Below are 24,368 nucleotides of genomic sequence, written 5' to 3'. Positions count from 1 at the left end.
TCCCCAACCAGATAAAATAGCCATATGTTTTTGCATTTCATTAAAGAATGGGGGCAAAATTAAAATATTGCCTTATGGATTTTATTTTTCTTACTTTGTATTTCAGGATATTTCATCATTAATAGTAATCCCCATCGCAGAGTGGTTGAAGTAGTCTCCATTCCGGCAGCAAACAGGTCCATCACCAGTGTGCTCAGATTTTCATTATTATAATATAATTTAGATTCAGGTTTTCCCTTAATGCAGAAAGTGAATAGTTATGGTGAGTGACATACTATGCAGACCAATGTATTAGATGTCTAAGAATGCTCAAAGCTGTAGCTTCCTAAATTCTTTCTAGAAGTTATCCAGCAACTGCTTTGTCTAATTTGCCTTTTTACATGTAATTGATGTGTGGATGAATGTTCAGCCATTGCTCAGTGGTCCGTCTAAGGCTTTATGTACATGAACACTTCAGTGAGCAATATGTATTTTCCAGTGTATTGTGGTCAGTGTTCTTCAAACAGAGTGCCATATATATTGCAATCTTCCCAAATGGAAGCACCAAAACAGGAATTTTGCTTGTCCCTACTGTATAGGTAAAGGAATAATCAATTGACTAGCTGGGTCCTAGTCACTTCAATTTACTATTGATCAGTAAATGTTGTAAGTTGTGTTAAAGTTACTGTTTTTTGTATTTTAATGTTGAAAATGTGAACTGTGGCTCAGTGGATACATCTTATCTTTTGTCCAAAGGACAGCCTAGACAGACAGTGATCTAATTGCACAGTGTATACTGTAGCTGAATCCTACTCCCCCTGAATTCAAATCCTGTTGGTACAAGAAGAGGAGTCATTATAGATTTGGGTCCCAGCTAAAAGAGGTTATCCTGTCATGGTGGGTGGGCACAAATTTTTATCAAAATTTCCCTCAAGTCCTAACCAGCAGAACAATGAGGTATTTCTACCCCCCTGTACTAGTAGGATAGATAGAATTTTTTATCAAATCGAATTATAAATGCTTGAGCCTATATAAGAATATCTAGCCCCTGCTTGGCCGTGTTTTTCTTCTGTCCCATATGGACTTTGACAGATGGTTTGCTTTGTTTCTTTTCTTAAGTTTCTATTTTTTTTATTTCATGGTGTCAGACTTCCTAGATTGTTGTGGGAGGTGTATCAAGTGTCATTCCTATTATCCGCTTTGTGAGCGATGTTCTGACAAGTAGACCATATCGCTGGATTAGCTTGTGAGTAAGCCACTGGCTAGGGGATCCCCGCTTATCCTTTCATATAATACCTTGTGTGCGACTGACTAGCTATGAACTGTCTTTCCTTCAAAGTATACACATCTGCAGTCCCAGAGATTCTGATCACCAACTGCATTCCTAGAGGCATGTTCTCCTTTTGAGAAGACCACAAAAGTGATCGGAGAAGAAAAAGCTACATTGCTAATTGCATGACTATGAAGGAGACCTTATTGCTACATATATCCCAGTTCGGGTAGTGGCATGAATTTGGTTTCACTGGACTAATCCTTTTTTCCCCCCTTTATAGCCTTGTTTTGGATTATACAGAGAGCTTCCTGACATTCTGATTTTTAATAACTAATACAAAAAAACTATCAAAATGAAATTCAGTGGATATGATAGAAGGTATAAATATCATATTTGAAGAAATAGAGATGGGCACTCTAATATCCGGAACCACCGGGTGATAAATTTAATATTTTAATAAAATTGATATCAATAACATAAATAATCACAATATCATAAACACAATATCATACAATACAGATAATAAAAATAGGACTAATAGCCAAATGTATTCAATCTAATATATATATATATATATAATAGTCACTAAAGACAGAATTTGAGGTAGATAGGGTTAATAAGCTGCCTGTGAGACAGACTCCGATTGCAATAGTTAAATACGTCGGGTGAGTATTCAGTGAGTGTTCAGTGAGCACCTGCAGATGCTCATCACCAAGTGAAGTGTTACATAAAAGGAAAATTTATAAACGTGACAGGTCTTTCAAATGAAGTGTAATCCAAACAGCAAAAAAATATATGAATAGAAAAATAAACGTTGGTGATCACTTGCAAATCGTGCAAAGAAAAATATCAATTTATACTGTGAAGTGTTCCTTTGTTTCAAAATAGAAAATAATCAGGGTGTATATACTACCCGCATTCAAGAGGAGTTTTATAGTGGCAGTTCCACGACTCTAGCAAATGTCTCCTAATACAAATATTTGCTCCAATAATAATCACTTTCCACGGATTTGGGCAAATACAAAGGTTTTAGCAGTCACTCCTGTTTAAAGTGGTACTCACGCTTAATACTGTGGTTCAGTCTGTAGCGTGGCTGCAAGAAAGGCTCATGTATAGAGTGAAGAGGTACCTTGCTGGTATACCTGACTGATATACCTGGACTCTATGGTCCGCTTCCACTGTTAATCGCAGTTGTCCAGAGCTGTCCGTAGTCCACAGGTCTCGCTCTGTTTAAATCATAGACAGAGTTCCGGTCAGTCTGCAATGGGCGTTTTACCCTGCTCCGGATCGCTGGTTTAATTGTTCCAGCTGATTTTTCTGCTGTCCTTAAGTTACCAGACTGGCCAGTAGATCTGGTATTTATTCGGTTGAAGCGCTTATCCTAGATGACAATATCGTTCTGCCGGGATTAATTTCTTATCCGTCCACGCCAGACGCGTTTCAAAGGTTACTACCTTCTTCCTCAGTGGCTTTGACAAGAACTACCTGGATATCCGGCTTTTATACCTCTGGCTATCCGTGGAATTCATCATTAACCCTACACTGGGTCATGTGGATCTCGTAATCTTTTAATCAATTGGCTTTATTTCCACTCCGGTTTATATGCGGTTTTGTTCTATGATTCTATAATACCACTAACACAAGAGCTCTGGATTAGCTCTAAAATGAATCTTATAAGTCTGAAAGTTTTTCCAGTCTTATATCCTTTCATCACATTTCCTATGCGTTATTTGTAGGTGCGGTTTTTTTGCTAAAGTTTTTTCAATAGTTTTTTCAATAAACTCCTACATTCTTTCATGACCACACTTGCTTTGGCTTGTTTGTAATCTATGCAATAGATTGCTTTTATGGGGGCTGGTTATATTCTCACCTTATCTGATTACCTCTTCCATAATGCAAAATCAATTAGCGGCGATGCATACCATAGACCCATAACATATTTTGGCGTATCACTATATAATACAGGATCACTTATTAGTTTCCATATCTGATGAAATGGATTACTCATAACATACAGTACTTGATATATATAGACAATATACAAATCCATAAATAACATACATAAAATTATTATTTAATAAATATCATAAAAATGTCATAAAATACACAATTTTTATTTAAAATATATAAAATATTATATTCAAGAGAGAGAAATTCATACGGATATATTAAAGAGGCATATACAGGAAATTTATACAAGGAAATTCTGGTTGAAGGAATGGATCATGGTTTAACTCCATATAGTGCATTTATAGTAGATTCTAATCTGATGTATCGTTATAGTCAAGGGAATAATATGTGTTTTCCAACCCAAACACATCATGAGAGCTCATCTGTATATGAAAACACATATTATTCCCTTGACTATAACGATACATCAGATTAGAATCTACTATAAATGCACTATATGGAGTTAAACCATGATCCATTCCTTCAACCAGAATTTCCTTGTATAAATTTCCTGTATATGCCTCTTTAATATATCCGTATGAATTTCTCTCTTGAATATAATATTTTATATATTTTAAATAAAAATTGTGTATTTTATGACATTATGATATTTATTAAATAATAATTTTATGTATGTTATTTATGGATTTGTATATTGTCTATATATATCAAGTACTGTATGTTATGAGTAATCCATTTCATCAGATATGGAAACTAATAAGTGATCCTGTATTATATAGTGATACGCCAAAATATGTTATGGGTCTATGGTATGCATCGCCGCTAATTGATTTTGCATTATGGAAGAGGTAATCAGATAAGGTGAGAATATAACCAGCCCCCATAAAAGCAATCTATTGCATAGATTACAAACAAGCCAAAGCAAGTGTGGTCATGAAAGAATGTAGGAGTTTATTGAAAAAACTATTGAAAAAAACTTTAGCAAAAAAAAACGCACCTACAAATAACGCATAGGAAATGTGATGAAAGGATATACGACTGGAAAAACTTTCAGACTTATAAGATTCATTTTAGAGCTAATCCAGAGCTCTTGTGTTAGTGGTATTATAGAATCATAGAACAAAACCGCATATAAACCGGAGTGGAAATAAAGCCAATTGATTAAAAGATTACGAGATCCACATGACCCAGTGTAGGGTTAATGATGAATTCCACGGATAGCCAGAGGTATAAAAGCCGGATATCCAGGTAGTTCTTGTCAAAGCCACTGAGGAAGAAGGTAGTAACCTTTGAAACGCGTCTGGCGTGGACGGATAAGAAATTAATCCCGGCAGAACGATATTGTCATCTAGGATAAGCGCTTCAACCGAATAAATACCAGATCTACTGGCCAGTCTGGTAACTTAAGGACAGCAGAAAAATCAGCTGGAACAATTAAACCAGCGATCCGGAGCAGGGTAAAACGCCCATTGCAGACTGACCGGAACTCTGTCTATGATTTAAACAGAGCGAGACCTGTGGACTACGGACAGCTCTGGACAACTGCGATTAACAGTGGAAGCGGACCATAGAGTCCAGGTATATCAGTCAGGTATACCAGCAAGGTACCTCTTCACTCTATACATGAGCCTTTCTTGCAGCCACGCTACAGACTGAACCACAGTATTAAGCGTGAGTACCACTTTAAACAGGAGTGACTGCTAAAACCTTTGTATTTGCCCAAATCCGTGGAAAGTGATTATTATTGGAGCAAATATTTGTATTAGGAGACATTTGCTAGAGTCGTGGAACTGCCACTATAAAACTCCTCTTGAATGCGGGTAGTATATACACCCTGATTATTTTCTATTTTGAAACAAAGGAACACTTCACAGTATAAATTGATATTTTTCTTTGCACGATTTGCAAGTGATCACCAACGTTTATTTTTCTATTCATATATTTTTTTGCTGTTTGGATTACACTTCATTTGAAAGACCTGTCACGTTTATAAATTTTCCTTTTATGTAACACTTCACTTGGTGATGAGCATCTGCAGGTGCTCACTGAACACTCACTGAATACTCACCCGACGTATTTAACTATTGCAATCGGAGTCTGTCTCACAGGCAGCTTATTAACCCTATCTACCTCAAATTCTGTCTTTAGTGACTATTATATATATATATATATATATATATATATATATATATATATATATATATATATATATATATATATATATATATATATAGATTGAATACATTTGGCTATTAGTCCTATTTTTATTATCTGTATTTTATGATATTGTGTTTATGATAGTGATTATTTATGTTATTGATATCAATTTTATTAAAATATTAAATTTATCACCCGGTGGTTCCGGATATTAGAGTGCCCATCTCTATTTCTTCAATATTATTCGGTGCTTTGAGTGCGACATCAGATAGGTGCACCTGCCCATCCCAAATCAGGAGGCAGAGCCGTCCTTTATCTGGTTTATAAATATCATATTTACCTCTAGTTGTTTAGCCAGGAAAGCCTCGATGAAGCTTCTCTGATTGTTCACATCAAAATCTTTTCCAGGTTTGGCAAATGTGGCCATAACAAAATCTTGCATTACTCTGTAATTTTCAGCCAGTTTTCTATGGCTCCCAGGTAGCCAGCCGATCAGCGTGGGATAACTGTTGTACAGCTTAATATATAAAGATGACAACTGTTAGTTCAATCTAATGTAATATACAATCTAACCTACCGTGGGGAAATCTTGAGTTTCAGCTCCTCCTTGATCTCCTACCAATCTACAGATGAATGGTCAGAGTGCTTCAATAAAAAGACTTAGATGCTAAGATATACTAATGTCACCTTTCCTAAACCTGTAGTTCAGCTTGGTGCATAGAGGATGCAGGACTTCATGTTGCTTTACTTGTGGAAGGAGGTTTTCACTGCAGTGAGGAACGATGGGAGCTGGGGAAAGCATGTTTCCACTTTATTTTTCACTGGCATTAATGTGATTAATGTGTTCCGATTAGAGATGAGTGAATTTCCCAAAATGTGTTTTGCGTTCAGTTTGAAAGAACCAGTCATCAGATTCCATTTGGGTCTAAATAAATTCAGTTGCCCTGAAAAATTGTACACACTGGAGGTCTCCTATGACCCCTTTCAAGCTTTACCAGCTTTGTGGGGGCTCGATTTTTGCCGAACAATCTGTAGTTTTTATTGATACCATTTTGTTGTAGAGTGTGATTTTTTAGTACATTTACATATTTTTGGGTAAGAGAAGCAATGAAAAAAAGTCAAACTGACCTTTTTTCCCCTTCCCCCCCCCCCCCCCGTTACGCCATTTGCCGTATTGGAAAAATATTTTTATATTTAAATAGTATGGGCGTTTTCGGTCACATTGATATCCATGATGTTTATATTTGTTTAGGCATTTATTTATTATATGGAAAGGATGGCGATTTAAACTATTTATTTTACATACATTTTTGACTCTTTAGGTGCCATGATCTCACTTGATCACGACATCTAAAAAGAAACTTTAATTACCGCAATCAGCATTATTGCCAGTCGCGGTAATTAACCGAGGGTCTCTGCTGTTTGAAACAGCAGAGACCTGCCGGCCACGATGCCCGCTGCGCATGCGAGCAGGCGCCATGTTAGATTATCACTTCAGCACCGTACTTGTATGTTGCTGGTAGTTAAAGGATTAAAAGACAAAACAGCATTAGTAATGTCAAAGTGACAGCAACATATTGTAAACTGCCTAAGAATAAACAGAGGGGACTAAAACACCCTGTTCCTGAAACAGCCATTTAGTTTCTTTACTCCCCTTCTTCCAGGAGCCTTTTTCTCATATAGCCAAATCAGGGCTTAATTTTGCAGATCAAGTTTTACTTTCCAATGGCATCACTTAACCATTCCATTTAATGTACAGGGAAGCTGAAAAAGCTTAAATGAAATTGGCAGAATGGTCTGTGTTCTGTTTTATAGCATTGCATATGCAGCAACTGTTCATTCTGTGGATCAGTACCATTACAACAATGCCACATTTGTATACGGTAGTATGTTTTTTATACAAAATAGAAAACTTTGAAAAATAAATAGGATTCATCATATTCTGAACCCCATATTTTTTTTTATATATGTACATTTACCGAGCTGTGCAGGGGCCAAGTTATGTAGGGTGAACTGTAGTTTTCCAATATTATTTTGAGCTATATACACACACATTTTATTAGCATTTTAAAACAAAAAAGGATGGTCATTTTGATTTTTTACGCCATTCAACATACTGTATGGGATACATTTTTTGATTTTAAATGTTCCGTTTTCATTGTATATATTTTTATTTTTAAAATGAATTAGGGAGCAAATTTAAAGTTTAATCGTTTTTTCTTTAAAACTTTCACATTTTTCAATCCCTAGGAGACTTCAACATGCAACTCTTTGATCCCTTCTATCCGACTGCAATCATTTCACATTGCAGTCTGGAAAAATCACTGCAGGCAGGGCTTATAGTAAAATTCTTATGTCAGACCTTGGAGCCTTCAGAAGGCTCCCAGGCCGTCAACCAAATGGCTCCTCCTCACATGTTTCATCACAGCGGCCATTTGGTCACCAGGAATGAGAGACTCCTGCAGTTTACTCTGGCATCTGAGGGGTTAAAAGTCTGATCAGCGTCGTCTTCAGTCACCTACTCCACCGGGTGTTTTCTACGTAAAGTGGCCGGCATTTGGCGACGCAGCCACAGCTCAACTCCTAAATGTGTGCCATCTTTAAAGACTACATGTATGGCTGTTGTTGGGAAGTGGAAAAACAGTGCACTTTCTGCTTAACAAAAATAAAAGTGCAGTTCCCGTTTCTAGCGTAGCAATAGATTTGGTGTTACAGTATGCCTTGTTAAATCTAAACTAGTAATTGTCTCCCAACACTAAACTAGTTGTGGTCTGTGTAAAAGTTTCTCTTCTCTACGAGACATCCCGTCCTTTTAGAATCATTGTCTTGAAAGAAGCTGCTGCTCAAAAAGTTCTCCCTGCACTCCCAGGCCAGCTGTGCCAAGGCAAAATGATGAATAGGGGCTTATCAGATTTTTGTCAAATTTTTTGTTCAGTTAGCTGATGAGGGAGATTTGGTTAAGGACTCCTGAACAAATTTTTACAGGTCCATGTGCGCAACTTTATTTCAACGGGTCCGCAAAAGAACCAAAAAAAAAAACCTGAAATGACTGCATTCCATTTCCGTACGTTCGTAAAAGAAATAGAACATGTCCTATTCTTGTCCATTTTGCAGACAAAGACAGGCAGTTACAATGGATCAAAAAATTAAAAAAATATGATGCAATATCGATGTCACGTCAGTTTTTTTGCGGATCCGTATTTTGGGTTTTGCAAAATACATACGGTCATGTGCAGGAGCCCTAAGATGGAGCCTTGGGCAAAAAAAGGCAAATTAAGTTCAAGGTGGATAAATCTAAGGTCATGCACTTAGGCCCCAGGGGATGGGGGAAGAATGTACTGTTTAAGGATTAGAGAATCAACTTCAAATTAAATCAGATTTGTTGAAACTATTACAATTTATTTTTCCGCAAAACAAATCCAAAAGATTTGATTCATGCATCACCATTTTACTGTCCATGTTGCAGGGCACAACCTTCAGGGAGGAAGGTCACATGACAGGAAGTTGTGTGTGGGGGCTGTCCCTGATTGATGATTGACATTAACATGTGCATATAAACAGGGACCTGCTTGTTAAAGGCATAATTTTTAGACACTATCCCAAGAAGTCACTGCTTATTCCCACAACACTTTGTGTGTTATCATCTGCCCCAGATAGAGACCATTTTTGGAAGCTTTGGAGTATGAAAATGGATATCACATTGAGGTTTGCTTTAACCCCTTAATGGAAAACTCCCTGCATGTACAGCAGGGGATGCATTGCCAGAATGCATTCCGCCATACATGCACGGTGGGCTGATCGGGTGGGCACCGGAGCGGTGCGCTCCCGATCACTGCAGGGGTCTCGCAGTACCTGGTAGCCAGGCCCCTGCTGTATCCGCTGACATCGCTGTTTACAGCGAGTTTGGCAGATTAACCTTTTCTATGCCGCAGTCCGCGCTGACCATGACGTAGAAGTAGTTTCTGGTGGGTGAGGAAGCGAATAGAGTCTCTGCGCTGCTGTGGTGGGGACCTGATGTGTAACAAGGCAGCCCGATGCTGTGCAGAGACTGCCTAATGCTTTGTACAGCATCGGGACCTGCCTTCTATGGGTTCAGAGGAGATCCAGCCTCAGGCTGGGTCTCCTAGGCAACCCGTTTGTGTATTACACAGAGTCATACACTAACAGGCAATGCATTACAATACAGATGTATTGTAAATTAATGCATTGCAGAGGGGATCAGAACCCCAAAAGTTGAAGTCCCAGAGTTGGACAGAAAGTTTAAAAAAACTAATTTGCATAAGAGAAAAATGCCCCTTTCCCCTGATTTTATAATAAAAAAAATTAATAAAAGTGGATCTTGGGCGAGTTCCCACCTTTTTCCCTCAGTACTTGACCTCCAAATATAGAGCAACCAAAAAAAATCATCTGCACCCTAAAATAGTACCAATAAAACTGTCACCTTATCCCGTAGTTTCCAAAATGGGGTAACTTTGTAGTTTTTACTCTACGGGTGCCTCGGGGGAGGGGGGGGGGGGGGGTCTTCAAATGTGACATGGCAAGTTAAAAATTATTCCAGTGAAATCTGCCCTTCCAAAACCATAAGGCGTTCCTTTCCTTCTGCACACTGCCATGTGCCCGTACATCAGTTTACGACCACATATGGGTTGTTTCTGTAGACTACAGAATCATGGCAATAAATAGAGTTTAGTTTGGTTGTTAACCCTTGCTTTGTTAGATGAAAAAAAAAAAAAATATAAGTAAAATTCTGAAATTTCATATTCATTTTAGATTATTGGTTAACAAAGTTTGTAAAATCAGTTTTGAATACCTTGAGGGGTGTAGTTTCTAAAATGGGGTCACTTTTTTTGGAGTTTCTACTCTAGGGGTGTATCAGGGGGGCTTCAAATGGGACATGGTGTCAAAAAACCAGTCCATCAAAATCTGCCTTCCAAAAACCATATGGCATTCCTTTTCTTTTTGCGCCCTGCTGTGTGGCCATACAGTAGTTTACGACCACATACGGGGTGTTTCTGTAAACTACAGAATCAGGGCAATAAATAGAGTTTAGTTTGGGTGTTAATCATGGCTTTGTTAGTGGAATTTTCTTTTTTAATAATTAAAATAGAAAATCTACCAAAAAGTGAAATTCTTGTGGCACACCTAAAGGATTAACGATGTTTGTAAAATCAATTTTTAATACCGTGAGGGGTGTGGTTTCTAAAATGGGGTCATTTGTGTGGTTTCTATCATGTAAGCCTCACAAAGTGACTTCAGACCTGAACTGGTCCTTAAAAAGTGGGTTTTGGAAGTGATGAAAAAAATTTCAAGATTTGCTTCTAAACTTAAGCCTTCTAACATCCCCAAAAAATAAAATGGCATTCACAAAAGTGATCCAAACAAGAAGACATATGGGGAAAGTAAAGTAATAACTATTTTTGGAGGTATCACTATCTGTTTTAAAAGCAGAGAAATTGAAATTTGGAAAGTTGTGATTTTTATAAAAAGTGAAATATTTCCACTGTTAGGAAGTACAATATGTGACAAGAAAATCTCAGAATGGCTTGGATAAGTAAAAGCGTTTTAAAGTCATCACCACATAAAGTGACTTGTCAGATTTGCAAAAATCAGTCTGGTCCTTTAGGTGACAAATGGCACGGTCCTTAAGGGGTAAAACCTGCTGTTAAGGGTATAGCACTAGAGGGTTCTATATAGCCACAGGATATGGGATAGAGATTGGTGGAGGTCCTACTGCAGGAACTGATCACATGAACAGGGTCCCAGTAACCCCCTCAGAGCCCCCTGTTCCACTGAAAGGTCCAGAGCAGCTGGTCACAAATGGGCATGGCCGCTCCATTCATTTCTACGGGAGTTCAGGAGATTGCAGAGTACAGCACTCGGCTATCTCCAGAACACCAATAAAAATTAATGGAGTGGTCACACACACACACACACGTGAGACTGCCCACTCCAGTCATTTCAGTGGAGCAGCAGTCACCTGCAAGGGGTACGGGGTCCCCGTTCTCGTGATCAGTGGGATCCCCACTGATCTGATAGTTATCCCCTAGATAGGCAATCACTTTTACCTACTGGAATACAACTTTAACATCAGATTTCTTGTTTAGAAGACCTTACCTGGACCATAACATCTCCCATGATCCTGATATTTTCATTAACCAAGTTCATAAGCTTCAGTACTGTAGGGTCATCATATTCAAATCTATAGTCCAGCAGTATGGACACAATTATGTTGGCTACAGCAGTATTCATGATGGACTGGTTTTCAAAGGGTTTTCCTAAAAGTAATTTGAAGAGCAGGTCAATTTCAAAAAAGACAAGACAAAAATCACGGACACTGGAAAAGAGACACCTACTTTTACAGACTGTCCAGAAATTTATGGACGGTTGGAGACCCAGTTGGCAATGTGTACAAGTGAGAGCTAGCGTGCAAGATATGAGAATATGAATACTCTTTACTCCGCATACTACACACTATCCATAATAAGTCTCTCTGCCTTTCTATATAGATAAAAGTGCTTTTGTCCTAAAAGCCATTTTCCTACATAAGCATGGGGAAAAAGGCTGGAGGGGTATGCTGTAGTTGAGAAACTCTTAATTTTTTAAAAGCCCTTTTGTAAAGAAAGCTGGATTACAAAATGCAAAGGTTTTTTAGGCATGTCTCTGAAACAAAATTGCAAAATATTTGCACTTGTTAGAATTAAAGGGCTTGTCTACTTTTGCATTATTTGTGACCTATGCTCAGGATAGGTTGTAAATATCAGATTGGCGGGGGCCCAACTGCTGATCAGCTGTGTGAAGAGAACACATTGCTCATACGAGTGCCGTGTCCTCCTCACCCCGTAGCAGTGAGCAGGTGCAATTACAGCTCCATTGCCCCCATTCAGTTCAAAGGGATGGCTCCTTCCTGTTGACTTGAGGATAGGTCATCAATTTAGCAAAAGCGACAGCCCCTTTAAGAATGAGGAAATCCATTTTCCCATTTTGGGATTAATTACTGATGAACCAGAGAAAGACAAAGTAATAGTCAACTGAAAGAAAGACAAGCAAACTAGATCCTACTAAGGCTACTTTCACACTTGTGGCAGAGTGATCCGGCAAGCAGTTCTGTCACCGGAACTGCCTGCCGTATCCGGCAAAACGTATGCCAACTGATGGCATTTGAAAGACTGATCAGTCTTAAAAATGCCGGATCAGTCTTTCCAGTGTCATCCAGCAAAACAGATCCGGTATTTATTTTTATTTTTTCACCTTTTCGGTCTGCACATGCGTAGACCGGAAGGATGGATCCGGCATTCTGGTATTTTGAATGCCGGATCCAGCACGAATACATTCCTATGGAAAAAAAAAACGCTGATCCGGCATTGAAGCAAGTCTTCAGTTTTTTGGGCTGGAGACAAGTCCGTAGTATGCTGCGGTTTTATCTTTTGCCTGGTCAGTCAAAGACTGAACTGAAGACATCCTGAATGGAATGCTCTCAGTGGCGGATTACAATAGGGACGTTTGGGACGGCAGCCCCGGGCCCAGCACCGCTGGGGGGGCCCAGCGCCGACCCGAACGCCCACATACTGCGGCAGGGCACGGGAGCGCATAGCTCCCTGTCCTATCACCGCCATAGGCTTCAGGCCTAGTAGGCCTGAGGCCTATGCGGTAGTGAAATCCCGGCGCAGGCGTGCGTGATGACGTCATCACTCGCCTGTGTCGGGACACAGCACATTGACGTGTGCACGCCTGCCTCATCCCGCCTTAGTCTGCGATCAAGTGCCTGGCCCTGGACGGTGAGTATTTAGCTTTTCCATTTTTTTATTTTTTTTTTATTTCATGTGCCTACTTTGGGGGACATGTGGGGAACGATACACAGAGGAGGACATAAGGGAGAGACCTCGAGTACATGGGAGGGGGAATGTGGGGCTAAATTATTATGGGAGCCGGACTACTGTGTGGGGGCAAATTACTGTGTGGGGGCAGTGTGGTGGAAATTACTATATGGGGGTGTTGCTATTGGGGATGCACTGTAGGGGCAATTCTATTATTTTTGGGGACACTACAGGGATTATTGCCTGGAGCACAATAGAGGGTGGTATTATTACTCGGGGCACTCTAGGGGACATTATAGCTGCTGTGGACACTATAGGAACATTTGGGGTAATTTATCAAACTGGTGTAAACTAGAACTGGCTTAGTTGCCCATAGCAGCCAATCAGATTCCACCTTTCATATTTGACAGCTCTTTTGGAAATCCAGTTCTACTTTACACCAGTTTCATAAAGGACTCCAATTATGTCTATTAGGGTCACTATTTTTTAAGCAGTATAGTACCTGGGGCATTGGGGAGCACAATGGGCACAGTATTGGGGGTGGCAGGATGACACTGTGGGGACACCAGGATGGGGGGGTTTGATGGAAAAATTGAGAAATCTAATGTGTCTGTATTACAAACTGTAGAGACGAAATGTGGCTGAAAGAATTTGTCATGGCGGTCTGGGTCAAACTGAGGAGAAGAGAAAGTCTACATGACAGGAGATGTCCCTGGATGTAAGAGGTATGTGGTGCTGTATTCTCCATGTCTTTTTTATCATAATTATATGTATTTTAAATATGGCGACTAAATTCTTCAGTTTAGGACCCAATTTGGGGTATTTTTTTTTTGTATGAAGATGTCATATGGCCTAAGAAGAGACTGTGGCGCTCATGAAGCACCGCAGCCTCTTCATACAAAAAAAAAAAAAAAAAAAAAAAAAAAAAATGGAGGGCCAAGTTGGTTAGACAGCCCTGGGCCTATCATGCACTTAATCCACCCCTGAATGCTCTCCATTCAGAATGCATGGGGATATAACTGATCAGTTCTTTTCCGGCATTGAGCCCTTTTGATGGAACTCTGTGCCGGAAAAGAAAACCGCAAGTGTGAAAGTACCCTAAGCTTACACTTCTCTCAAAAAAAAACATGCAAGCTAGTTATCTTTCTAGAAGGACAAGAAAACCAGAATGTCACAAGATAAGTTTGCCTTGCTTGGTAGGCTGGCCTTGCAGGGTGCTTTTTATCATCAGAGAGACCAAAAATATGCATTTGGCTTCTATAAATACTGTGCAAATTTGCATTACTCCAAACCAATTTTTTAAAGAAATTCAGCAAACTTGAAACAAACCACATCTTGAAAGGTTTGCTCATCTCTACTAAGTATGCCAATGTCACCCTCTGGTCCCCGTGATTGACCCCTTAATGCTGTATGTGTATGGCATTAGCATGCAGGGGATGGATAGAGCTGGTTTACACACTGAGCTCATGCCATACATTTGGGTGCCAGCTGTATAATACAGCAGACATCTGCTGGCATTCACCAGAATCAGTGATTACACAGATCTCAGTTATTTTAACCCCTTATATACTGTGGCATCTATAGGGCTGAACAGAGGGAGAGGGGCTACCTCTGACCGAAGCACACGCAACAAAGCCACGGGGCTCATTAGTTGCTATGACCACCTACGGCCTTGTGAAGGTTTTCGGGCCCGTCATCGCCTACTGCCTGCTAAGCTGTGTCTGAGGTACAGCTTCACATGCAGTCTGTCAATCTCAGATTGCAATATTCTATTAAATATAAAAAGGTTACAGACCCCAACATGGTACAAAAAGATTAGTTAGCCCTCTAAAAAAAAAAAAAAAAAAAAACCCTCAAAGGGCTCTACAGAAAAAAAAAATATATATATATATATATATATATATATATATATATATAAGTTTAACAACTTGCCCCACAGAAAATGTGCCCTCATATGGGGGAAATATTTTTTGGGGCAGGTGGAAAGAATTAAAAAAAAAAAGTTAAGTCCCAGCACCATACATGTATGGTAAGAGGGATTTTTTTTATCTCCTTCCCATTGAACGGGTCTTTAAAGATTGTGTCTACTCCTGAGTGGAGCAGGTGCCATAGCCGCTGGGTTCCTGTTTCATACAGCAGACACCCACACAGGGGTGTTGCTAGGTTAGAACATTCAGAGCCTGGACCCCGGATGTTCTGTCCCAGGCCCCAAATGTACTGCCTGCCATACAGATAAAACTGTATTGCTGTCCTGAGGACTGCAATACAATTTAATATAATGCACTGCAAGAGCTGAAGGACCCATCATGGATGATGTTACAGTCACAGGCTACCACCCAGTCTCAGACCGCACACCCAAACTTTCTGCTCTTTTCAAGCACTATGCATTTCCTGAAGGAAATGCAAATCTAATTTAAAGGAAACCAGTCACCAGGATTTTGTGTATAGAGCTGAGGACATTGGCTGCTAGATGGCAACTAGCACATCTGCAATATCCAGTCTCCATAGCTCTGTGCACTTTTATTGTGTAAAAAATACGATTTGATACATATGCAAATTAAGCCGAGATGAGTCCTGTCCCTGACTCCTCTCACATACAGGAGACTCATCTCAGGTTAATATGCATATGTATCAAATCGGGTTTTTTACACAATAAAAGCACACAGAGCTATGGAGACTGGATATTGCAGATGTGCTAGTGGCCATCTAGCAACCCATGTCCTCAGCTCTATACACAAAACCCCGGTGACAGGTTCCCTTTAACAATTGACACATTTACAGTGACTAGGTTTTTTGTTTGATACCAGTTTAATGCAGCCTTTTGATTTGAGGGGTATTCAAAGCTGCCAGTGGCCCACAGTGTGAAGTGTGGGGAAATATCCTTTTAACATATCAGTGGGGAAATAACAGTACCTGAGTGGGACTAATGGTGACAATAGTCTCACTGATATGTTAAAAGGATATTTCCCCACACTTCACACTGTGGGCCACTGGCAGCTTTGAATCTTGAAATATCGGTGAGACTATTGTCACCATTAGTCCCACTCAGGTACTTTTGAGGGGTATCCCCACATGAATGTTATTGAAATAACTGGAAATAGATGTCCTTCACCACTTTAATATTCACTGTACTGATAGCTGCTGAACCAAAGCACCTGTACCTATGGGGCAACTATGATCTCCTGTAAAACGTAAGCCCTTCTGGTCCAGGTTCTCTCCTTTATTTCTATTGAATGTTTTCGGACATTATAACCTTACCTCCATAAGACCTAAATGTCTGTACCAGGTTTTCACATTCTTCATTGATCTTCTCCTCTAGTGTCTTCTTTCCCATACCAAAATCTCTTAATGTTGCCAAAGTGAATTTTCTCATCACTTTCCAGTTTTCTCCACGAGAAAAAAGAATACCTGAATGAAATAAGCAAATGTTAGTCCATCGAGTTCAACCTATGGCTTTTACTGCATAAACTGAAGTCTATTTAGGCTGGACAAGTCAGTCTGCTGTAAACGTTGACCATTATGTGCATATACAAAGGGTCTTCTATCAGAACTGCACTTGCAGCGAGCATTGGAGGAGGCAGTGTAGAGGATGGAAGGGTTAGTGGCCCTGATGAGATGTAGTCAGTGTTCTACTACCCAGCTGAGGAAGAGAATCATTACAGATCACATCTGCCTCAGTCTTTGTATTTTGCAAGTGTTTAATGTGCTTAAGGCTTCATGCACACAACCGTTGTGTGCATCCGTGGCTGTTGTTCCGTTTTCCGTGATTTTCTGCGGACCCATTGACTTTCAATGGGTCCGTTGAAAACTCAGAAAATGCACCGTTCATCCGCGGCCGTGATCCGTGTTTCCTGTCAAAAAAATAGGACCTATCCTATTTTTTGACGGACAACGGTTCACGGACCCATTCAAGTCAATGGGTCCGTGAAAAAACACGGATGCACACAAGATTGGCATCCGCGATCCGTGGCCATAGGCTACTTTCACACAGACGGATCGCAGATCCGTCTGCATAAGCTTTTTCAGAGCCGAGTTTTCACTTTGTGAAAACTCTGATCCGACAGTATATTCTAACAGAGGTGTTCCCATAGTGATGGGGACGCTTCAAGTTAGAATATACTAAGAACTTTGTACATGACTGCCCCCTGCTGACTGGCAGCACCCGATCTTACAGGGGGGTGTGATCCGCACAATTAGTCTACAGCCACTGGCCACCAATGTGTTAAATACAAGGGAGGGAGGGGGGCCCACTGGCCACCAATGAATTTAAAACTGGCGAGGGGGGGGTGCCCCCTCCTGCCTGGCAGCACATGATCTCTTACAGGGGGCTATGATATGCACAATTAACCCCTCAGGTGCAGCACCTGAGGGGTTAATTGTGCGGATCACAGCCCCCTGTAAGAGATCAGGTGCCGTCAGGCAGGAGGGGGCAGACCCCCCTCCCCTGTATTTAACTCATTGGTGGCCAGTGCGGCCCCCCCTCCCTCCCCTATTAAATTCATTGGTGGCCAGTGCGGCCTACCCTCTCCCCCCCCTAATTAAAATAACCTTTCCCCATCATTGGTGGCAGCGGAGAGTTCCGATCGGAGTCCCAGTTTAATCGCTGGGGCTCCGATCGGTTACCATGGCAGCCAAGACGCTACTGCAGTAGAATACATTCGCTCATCCTTAGGCCTCTTGCACACAACCGTATGCATTTTGCAGACTGCAAAAAACGGATGACATCTGTGTGCATTCCATATTTTGGGGAACAGAACAGCTGGCCCCTAATAGAACAGTACTATCCTTGTCTGTAATGTGGACAATAGGACATGTTCTATTGTGTGGAACGGAAATATGGAAATACAGAAATAGAATGCACATGGAGTACCTTCTGTTTTTTTTGCAGACTCAATGTATGGTTCTGTATACGGTCCACAAAAAAAAATAAAAAGGGAACGGAAACAGAATGAAAATACATTCATGTGAAAGAGGCCTTAGTCTAGACCTGTGCTCCTGAAGCCTCTCTGCAGTCTCACTGCTGCTCCATCCCCAGGAAGTTTGTGTTCTGTCAGTGCTGCCACCAAACACAGGCCTTAGTGGTCACAGAGGTTTTAATTGGGACTCACGGTAGTGATGTACCAGTCAAGCGTTTGGTCACTGCAATTGGCCTCAGTGGACAGAAGCAGCTGGGGTTTAAGCAGCATTGGACCTCTAAGGCTACTTTCACATCTGCGTTTTCAATTCCGCTATTGAGATACTTCATAGGATCTCAATAGCTGGGGTGGGGGGGGGGGGGGGGGGGGGAAGAGTTTTGTCCCCATTCATTGTCAATGGGGAAAAAAAACTGAACGAAACCGAATGCGCCAAAAAGCATTCCCTTCCGCTTGGTTGCGTCCGCATTGCGGACAGAAAAACATCTGCGATGTGGTGGAGCAAGACTGATCCATCCTGACACACAATGTAAGTCAATGGGGACGGATCTGTTTTCTCTTACCATAGAAAACAGTTTTTTTAATGCTTCAGGGACACAGGTCTGGATTAAAAGGGGTTGTTGTATCCAATGTCAGAGCTGAACCCGGACATATCCCCATTTTCACCCAGGCAGCACCCAACCACCCCACCTCCACCTTTACGCAGGGCAAAGGCTTTTTTTGGAGATCAGGTGACATACTGGGTTCTCCATAGGTAAAGCTATGCGGAGGCTTCCGCCTAGCAGTGAGCCTGGTGACATCAACGGCACTAGTGGGCGGGCCTTAACATTGTCCTAGCCTGTAAAATGTCTAGGGGGAACGCTAGAGCCTGCCCATCAGTGTCAGTGATGTCACAGGCAACACTGGCAGGTGGAAGCCTCTGCCTAGCAGAGTAAAAAATATGAGCAGGACAAGGGCAGTTTGTGTATATCAGGGGTGCTGGCTGGGTGAAAATGGGGATATGTCCAGGTTTAGCTATGAACCCCGACAACCCTTTTAACAGTTTAAATTAAGCTAGCTGTAAAAATAGTTACCATATCCTTTTGAGGTCATGGAGGACACTGGCGAATCGGGCCTTCCAGAAAATTCTTCGGCATAGTTTACAAGAGCATCTTTCACAGTCTCGTAACCGCACAGGATAACAGACTTATCACTTCCAACCTGCACGCTGAATACTGGCCCATATTTTTTTGACATCTAAAAAAAAGAATTAGAACTAAAAGACTAAAATCTCTGGGGAAATAGTTTTCCCGAAATGTGTGCATTTTTACAGCAGACAATGTATGTAGGGCTAGCTCGGTTGAATCTAATGATACCTTTCACTTAGCGATCTGTTGCTTCATTCTGGAAAAGGCCCTTTTATTCACGTGAGCAGTTAAGCACAGAGAATGGGCCCAAGCCACTACTCCTCCAGCACCTCTTTCCTACATACATTGACAGTCCGGTTCATCCATAGTCATTTTGCCTGTTCTTGTCAAACAAGAACTAAATATTTAGTACTGAATTTCAAACTTACCCTACACTGTTGAATACTACCCTTACATACAGTAGTCCAGTATTAATGGACAAGTCACCAGACGTGGCAGTGGCTTTGAGTACCACAGGACTGAGCAACAATCGCATGCCTCCCAAGTGTCCCTCTTTAGGAGGGACAGTCCCCTTTATGGCACTTTCACATTTGCGGCAGAGGATTCCGGCAGGCAGTTCAGTCGTCGGAACTGCCTGCCGGATCCGGCAGTCCGGACACAAACGGATGCATTTGTGAGGCGGATCCGTCTCACAAATGTGCAATGAGCAGGACACTGGGTCAGTGGGGATGCTATGCAGTGGGTCAGGATATATGTGTAGTAGTTCGTGACGCCAATTGCAGCTTGCGCAGGTACTGTAGCAGGGCCCTTTAAGATGTTATAGCTCACGTACCAGGTGAGGAATGCCAGAGGGGGATAATGTCTGTGTGGCAGATATGGTAGTGTCAACGGTGTCTCCTACCTTTGTACGGCTGGACTCCTGAATCCTGGCTCACTTGCAATAAAATTTGAATGTGGTTAGCAGAAGTAGTTGAGGAATAATTGAGATCCAAACAGGTAATGGGGTCCAACTTGTCTTTACTTAAGGATTGGCAGCTTTGATCCATACAAGTTACAGCTTTAGGCCTCATGCACACGACCGTTGTGTGCATCCGTGGCCGTTGTGCTGTTTCCAGTTTTTTTTCGCGGACCCATTGACTTTCAATGGGTCCGTGGAAAAATCTGAAAATGCACCGTTTTGCAGCCGCATCCGTGATCAGCGTTTCCTGTCAGTCAAAAAAAATATGACCTGTCCTATTTTTTGGACGGACAACGGTTCAAGGACCCATTCAAGTCAATGGGTCCGTGAAAAAACAGACGCACACAAGATTGGCATCCGTCCGTGGCCGTAGGCTACTTTCACACAGACTGATCCGCTGATCCGTCTGCATAAAAGCTTTCAGAGCTGGGTTTTCACTTCATGAAAACTCAGATCCGACAGTATATTCTAACAGAGGCATTACCATAGTGATAGGGACGCTTCTAGTTAGAATATACTTTAAACTGTGTACATTACTGCCCCCTGCTGCCTGGCAGCACCCGATCTCTTACAGGGGGCTGTGATCCGCACAATTAACCCCTCAGGTGCTGCACCTGAGGGGTTATTTGTGCGTATCATAGCCCCCTGTAAGAGATCATGTGCTGCCAGGCAGGAGGGGGCACCCCCCCCTCTCCCCAGTTTTAAATTCAATGGTGGCCAGTAGGCCCCCCACTCCCTCCCTTGTATTTAACACATTGGTGGCCAGTGCGACTGGCCCCCCCTCCCCTGTAGTACTGTAGATTCATTGGTGGCCAGTGGGCCCCCCCTCCCTCCTAATTAAAATCTCCCCCCCTATCATTGGTGGCAGCGGAGAGTACCGATCGGAGTCCCAGTTTAATCGCTGGGGCTCCGATTAGTAACCATGGCAACCAGGACGCTACTGCAGTCCTGGTTGCCATGGTTACTTAGTAATTTTTAGAAGCATCATACTTACCTGCGAGCTGCGATGTCTGTGATCGGCCAGGCGCTCCTCCTACTGGTAAAGTGACAGGTCTGTGCGGCGCATTGCTTATAGCACAGACCTGTCACTTTACCAGTAGGAGCACCCGGCCGGTCACAGACATCGCAGGTAAGTATAATGCTTCTAAAAATTGCTAAGTAACCATGGCAACCAGTTGCCATGGTTACCGATCGGAGCCCCAGCGATTAAACTGGGACTCCGATCGGTACTCTCCGCTGCCAATGATAGGGGGGAGATTTTAATTAGGAGGGGGGGGCCCACTGGCCACCAATGAGTTAAATACAGGGGGGGGGGGGGGGGGGAGGGATCTGCCCCCTGCTGCCTGGCAGCACCTGCCAGGGGGCATTCATGTACACAGTTCTTTTAGTATATTCTAACCTGAAGCGTCCCCATCACCATGGGAACGCCTGTTAGAATATACTGTCGGATCTGAGTTTCACGATCTAACTCAAATCCGATGGTATATTCTAATATAGAGGCGTTCCCATGGTGATGCTTCAAGTTAAAATATACCATCGGATTGGAGAAAACTCTGATCCAATGGTATAATAGGGACTCCTGACTTTACATTGAAAGTCAATGGGGGACGGATCCGTTTGAAATGGCACCATATTGTGTCCAACATCAAACGGATCCGTCCCCATTGACTTGCATTGTAATTCAGGACGGATCCGTTTGGCTCCACACGGCCAGACGGACACCAAAACGACTTTTTTCTCATGTCCGTGGATCCTCCAAAAATCAAGGAAGACCCACGGACGAAAAAACGGTCACGGATCACGGACCTACGGACCCCGTATTTGCAGACCTTAAAAAAAAAAAAAAAAAAAAAGTGTGCATGAGGCCTTAGTTTCGTGTCCCAGCAGGTATTGACAATATGTGGTAGGAATTTATATCTATTCTGCTTCTTATACATATGCCTAGTAGAATCTGGCAGGTATCTGTTCAGTTTTGGCCTGAGGAGGTATTTTGTTTCTCCTTGTCTTTGGATCTGTACTCACAGGACTGCTCACAGGGTATGATGTTTTCTTCCTGGAGATCTGTAGATGGCCGCTTGCTTTGTCCACCAGCTGAGGTAGATGACTCAGGCTGGGAAGAATGATCCTTAACCTCAGGCGGATCCCTGAAGTTGGGAGCTCCTACCAACACAGCCTTCCCCGACAGGGGGGCTGGTTCACACTGACTAAACTTCCTTCTCCTCATGAGACAGGACATAGGAACATCCCACTTCTGCTCACATAAGGGAGACTAGACCGGAATGGACTTTTCCAGGCTAGAGATACTAAATATGGTCTGCTACATACTGCTGCCACCTGCTGGTGTACATTGGGATTACAGCAAATATATAATACAGGCCTGAAACACATATGTCAATGCACAGTTGGATTACACCAGATGGAAATACACATATACACCTAACATTATGAAGCAGGGTGACAGAAGTTTAGTGACATACTTCAGGATGTTACAAATTCATTGCAATACCGGATCCGTCTCTCCGGTTGTCATCCGGAAAAACGGATCCGGTATTTTTTTCTCATTTTTAAAGATCTGCGCATGCGCAAAAACCGGATCAGTTTTGCCAGAACACCTGGGGCCGGATCTGGCATTAATGCATTTTAAATGGAAATTAATGCCGGATCCGGCATGTGTTCAGGATTTTTGGCCAAAGAGAAAACTGCAGCATGCTGTGGTATTTTCTCCGGCCAAAAAACATAAGAGGGACTGAACTCATGCATCCTGAACGGATTGATCTCCATTCAGAATGCATTAGGATAAAAATGATCAGTTATTTTCCAGTATTGAACCCCTAGGATGGAACTCTATACCAGAAAACAAAAACACTAGTGTGACAGTACCTTGAATCCTTAAGAGTCCCTGTTTGACCTGGAGAATTAATGTATAAATGTCCATTAATAAATTTGCTAAATTGCGCCTTACTAAAGTGTCTGTATGATTTCTACCTGTGTATGAGACCATAAATTATTTAGTGCAATTTGGACCTTAAAATATCGATAATCTGCTCTAACTGATTAGTCGTGACTCGTGGCCCAATATGAAAATAAATTGCCGTGATGAGTGCTGCACATATTGTCCCTCTGAGATTTTCAAAAGTTGAGGAGGTATGCAAGCCTCCTAAAATTAATAGCTTTCTATCTTTTTAGAAAAAAACAGTAATAACATGCTGCCATGTGCAATCCTAATAACCTGAGGGGCTGAATGGCCAGACTGTCTCACCTGGTCATATTTGAGCCCAGTTTTTATTTTCATTTTTTTACGGTGTTCACCTGCGGGGGTAGGTCATGTGATATTGTTATACAGCAGGTTGTTACGGATGGGGCAATACCTAATATGTATACTTTTTTTATTTATTCAAGTTTCACACAAACATTTTTTGGAAAACAAAAAAAAAATAAAAATGTTTGTGTCTCCATATTCTGAGAGCCATATTTTTTTTTTTTTGGGCAATTGCCTTATATGGGGCTCATCTTTTGCGGGCTGAGGTGACTGGTATTCATGCATACACCTTTTTGATTGCTTGGGGTTTCATTTTATGATGTAAGATGACAAAAAATTGTTTAGCACAATTTATTTTGACTGTTTATCCAATGGGGTGTATTATGCAATATATTTATAGAGCTGGGCGTTGCGGACGCAGCAATACCTAATATGTGCTTTTTTTCCTCAATTTTTTATTTTAAAGTCAGTGGAAAGGGGCTTTATTTTACTTGAAACTTTATTTTGCATTAATACAAAACACTGACTTTTTTTTAACTTAATTTCTGTCCCACTCTGGGACTTTAACTTTTGGGGGTCTGATCCCCTATGGGATCCCTCACCGGCCGCAATCACCATCTATGCCGCGGTGCATGACACTTTTTTAACGCCTGCAGAAATGTCCTATCCCTGTCTGCAAAACGGAGAAGAAAAGGACATGTTCCATCTTTTATGAATTGAATTCTGATGTGGAATGAAAATATGGTCATGTGCATGAGCCCTAAAAGTGGTGGTATCTCTAGGAAATGCCATCACTATGATCAGTGGGATTCCCAGGAGGGGGGCACTTTGTGAACAACTTATTATGAATGAATCTTACTCTTTGCAATAATCCTAACCAGAGAACCCCATTAAGAGATATAATTCATGATCCTCCCCTAAATAACTCCCAAAGTTGGGGAAAAAATAAAAAAATAAAAAAATAAAAAAATACATCG

General features: G+C 41.5%; 1 protein-coding gene across 1 annotated transcript in view; it reads right to left on the bottom strand.

Annotated features, from left to right (window-relative positions):
- LOC120999914 (cytochrome P450 2C5-like) overlaps window positions 1-24,368 on the bottom strand; it is a 32,292-nt gene that overhangs the window by 7,412 nt on the left and 512 nt on the right. Inside the window, exons 2-6 of the mRNA XM_040430963.1 lie at window positions 19,121-19,283; window positions 16,393-16,542; window positions 11,435-11,595; window positions 5,661-5,837; window positions 95-236 (exon numbers count right to left, since the gene is read on the bottom strand). Coding sequence (XP_040286897.1) covers window positions 95-236; window positions 5,661-5,837; window positions 11,435-11,595; window positions 16,393-16,542; window positions 19,121-19,283 — 793 coding nt within the window. The remainder of the gene's footprint in view (window positions 1-94; window positions 237-5,660; window positions 5,838-11,434; window positions 11,596-16,392; window positions 16,543-19,120; window positions 19,284-24,368) is intronic.

The sequence above is a fragment of the Bufo bufo genome, chromosome 4 (genome assembly GCF_905171765.1).
Source record: "Bufo bufo chromosome 4, aBufBuf1.1, whole genome shotgun sequence".
Taxonomy (NCBI): Eukaryota; Metazoa; Chordata; class Amphibia; order Anura; family Bufonidae; genus Bufo; species Bufo bufo.
The sequence above is the reverse complement of the archived record's forward strand: the minus strand, read 5'-3'. Positions and strand labels throughout refer to the sequence as shown.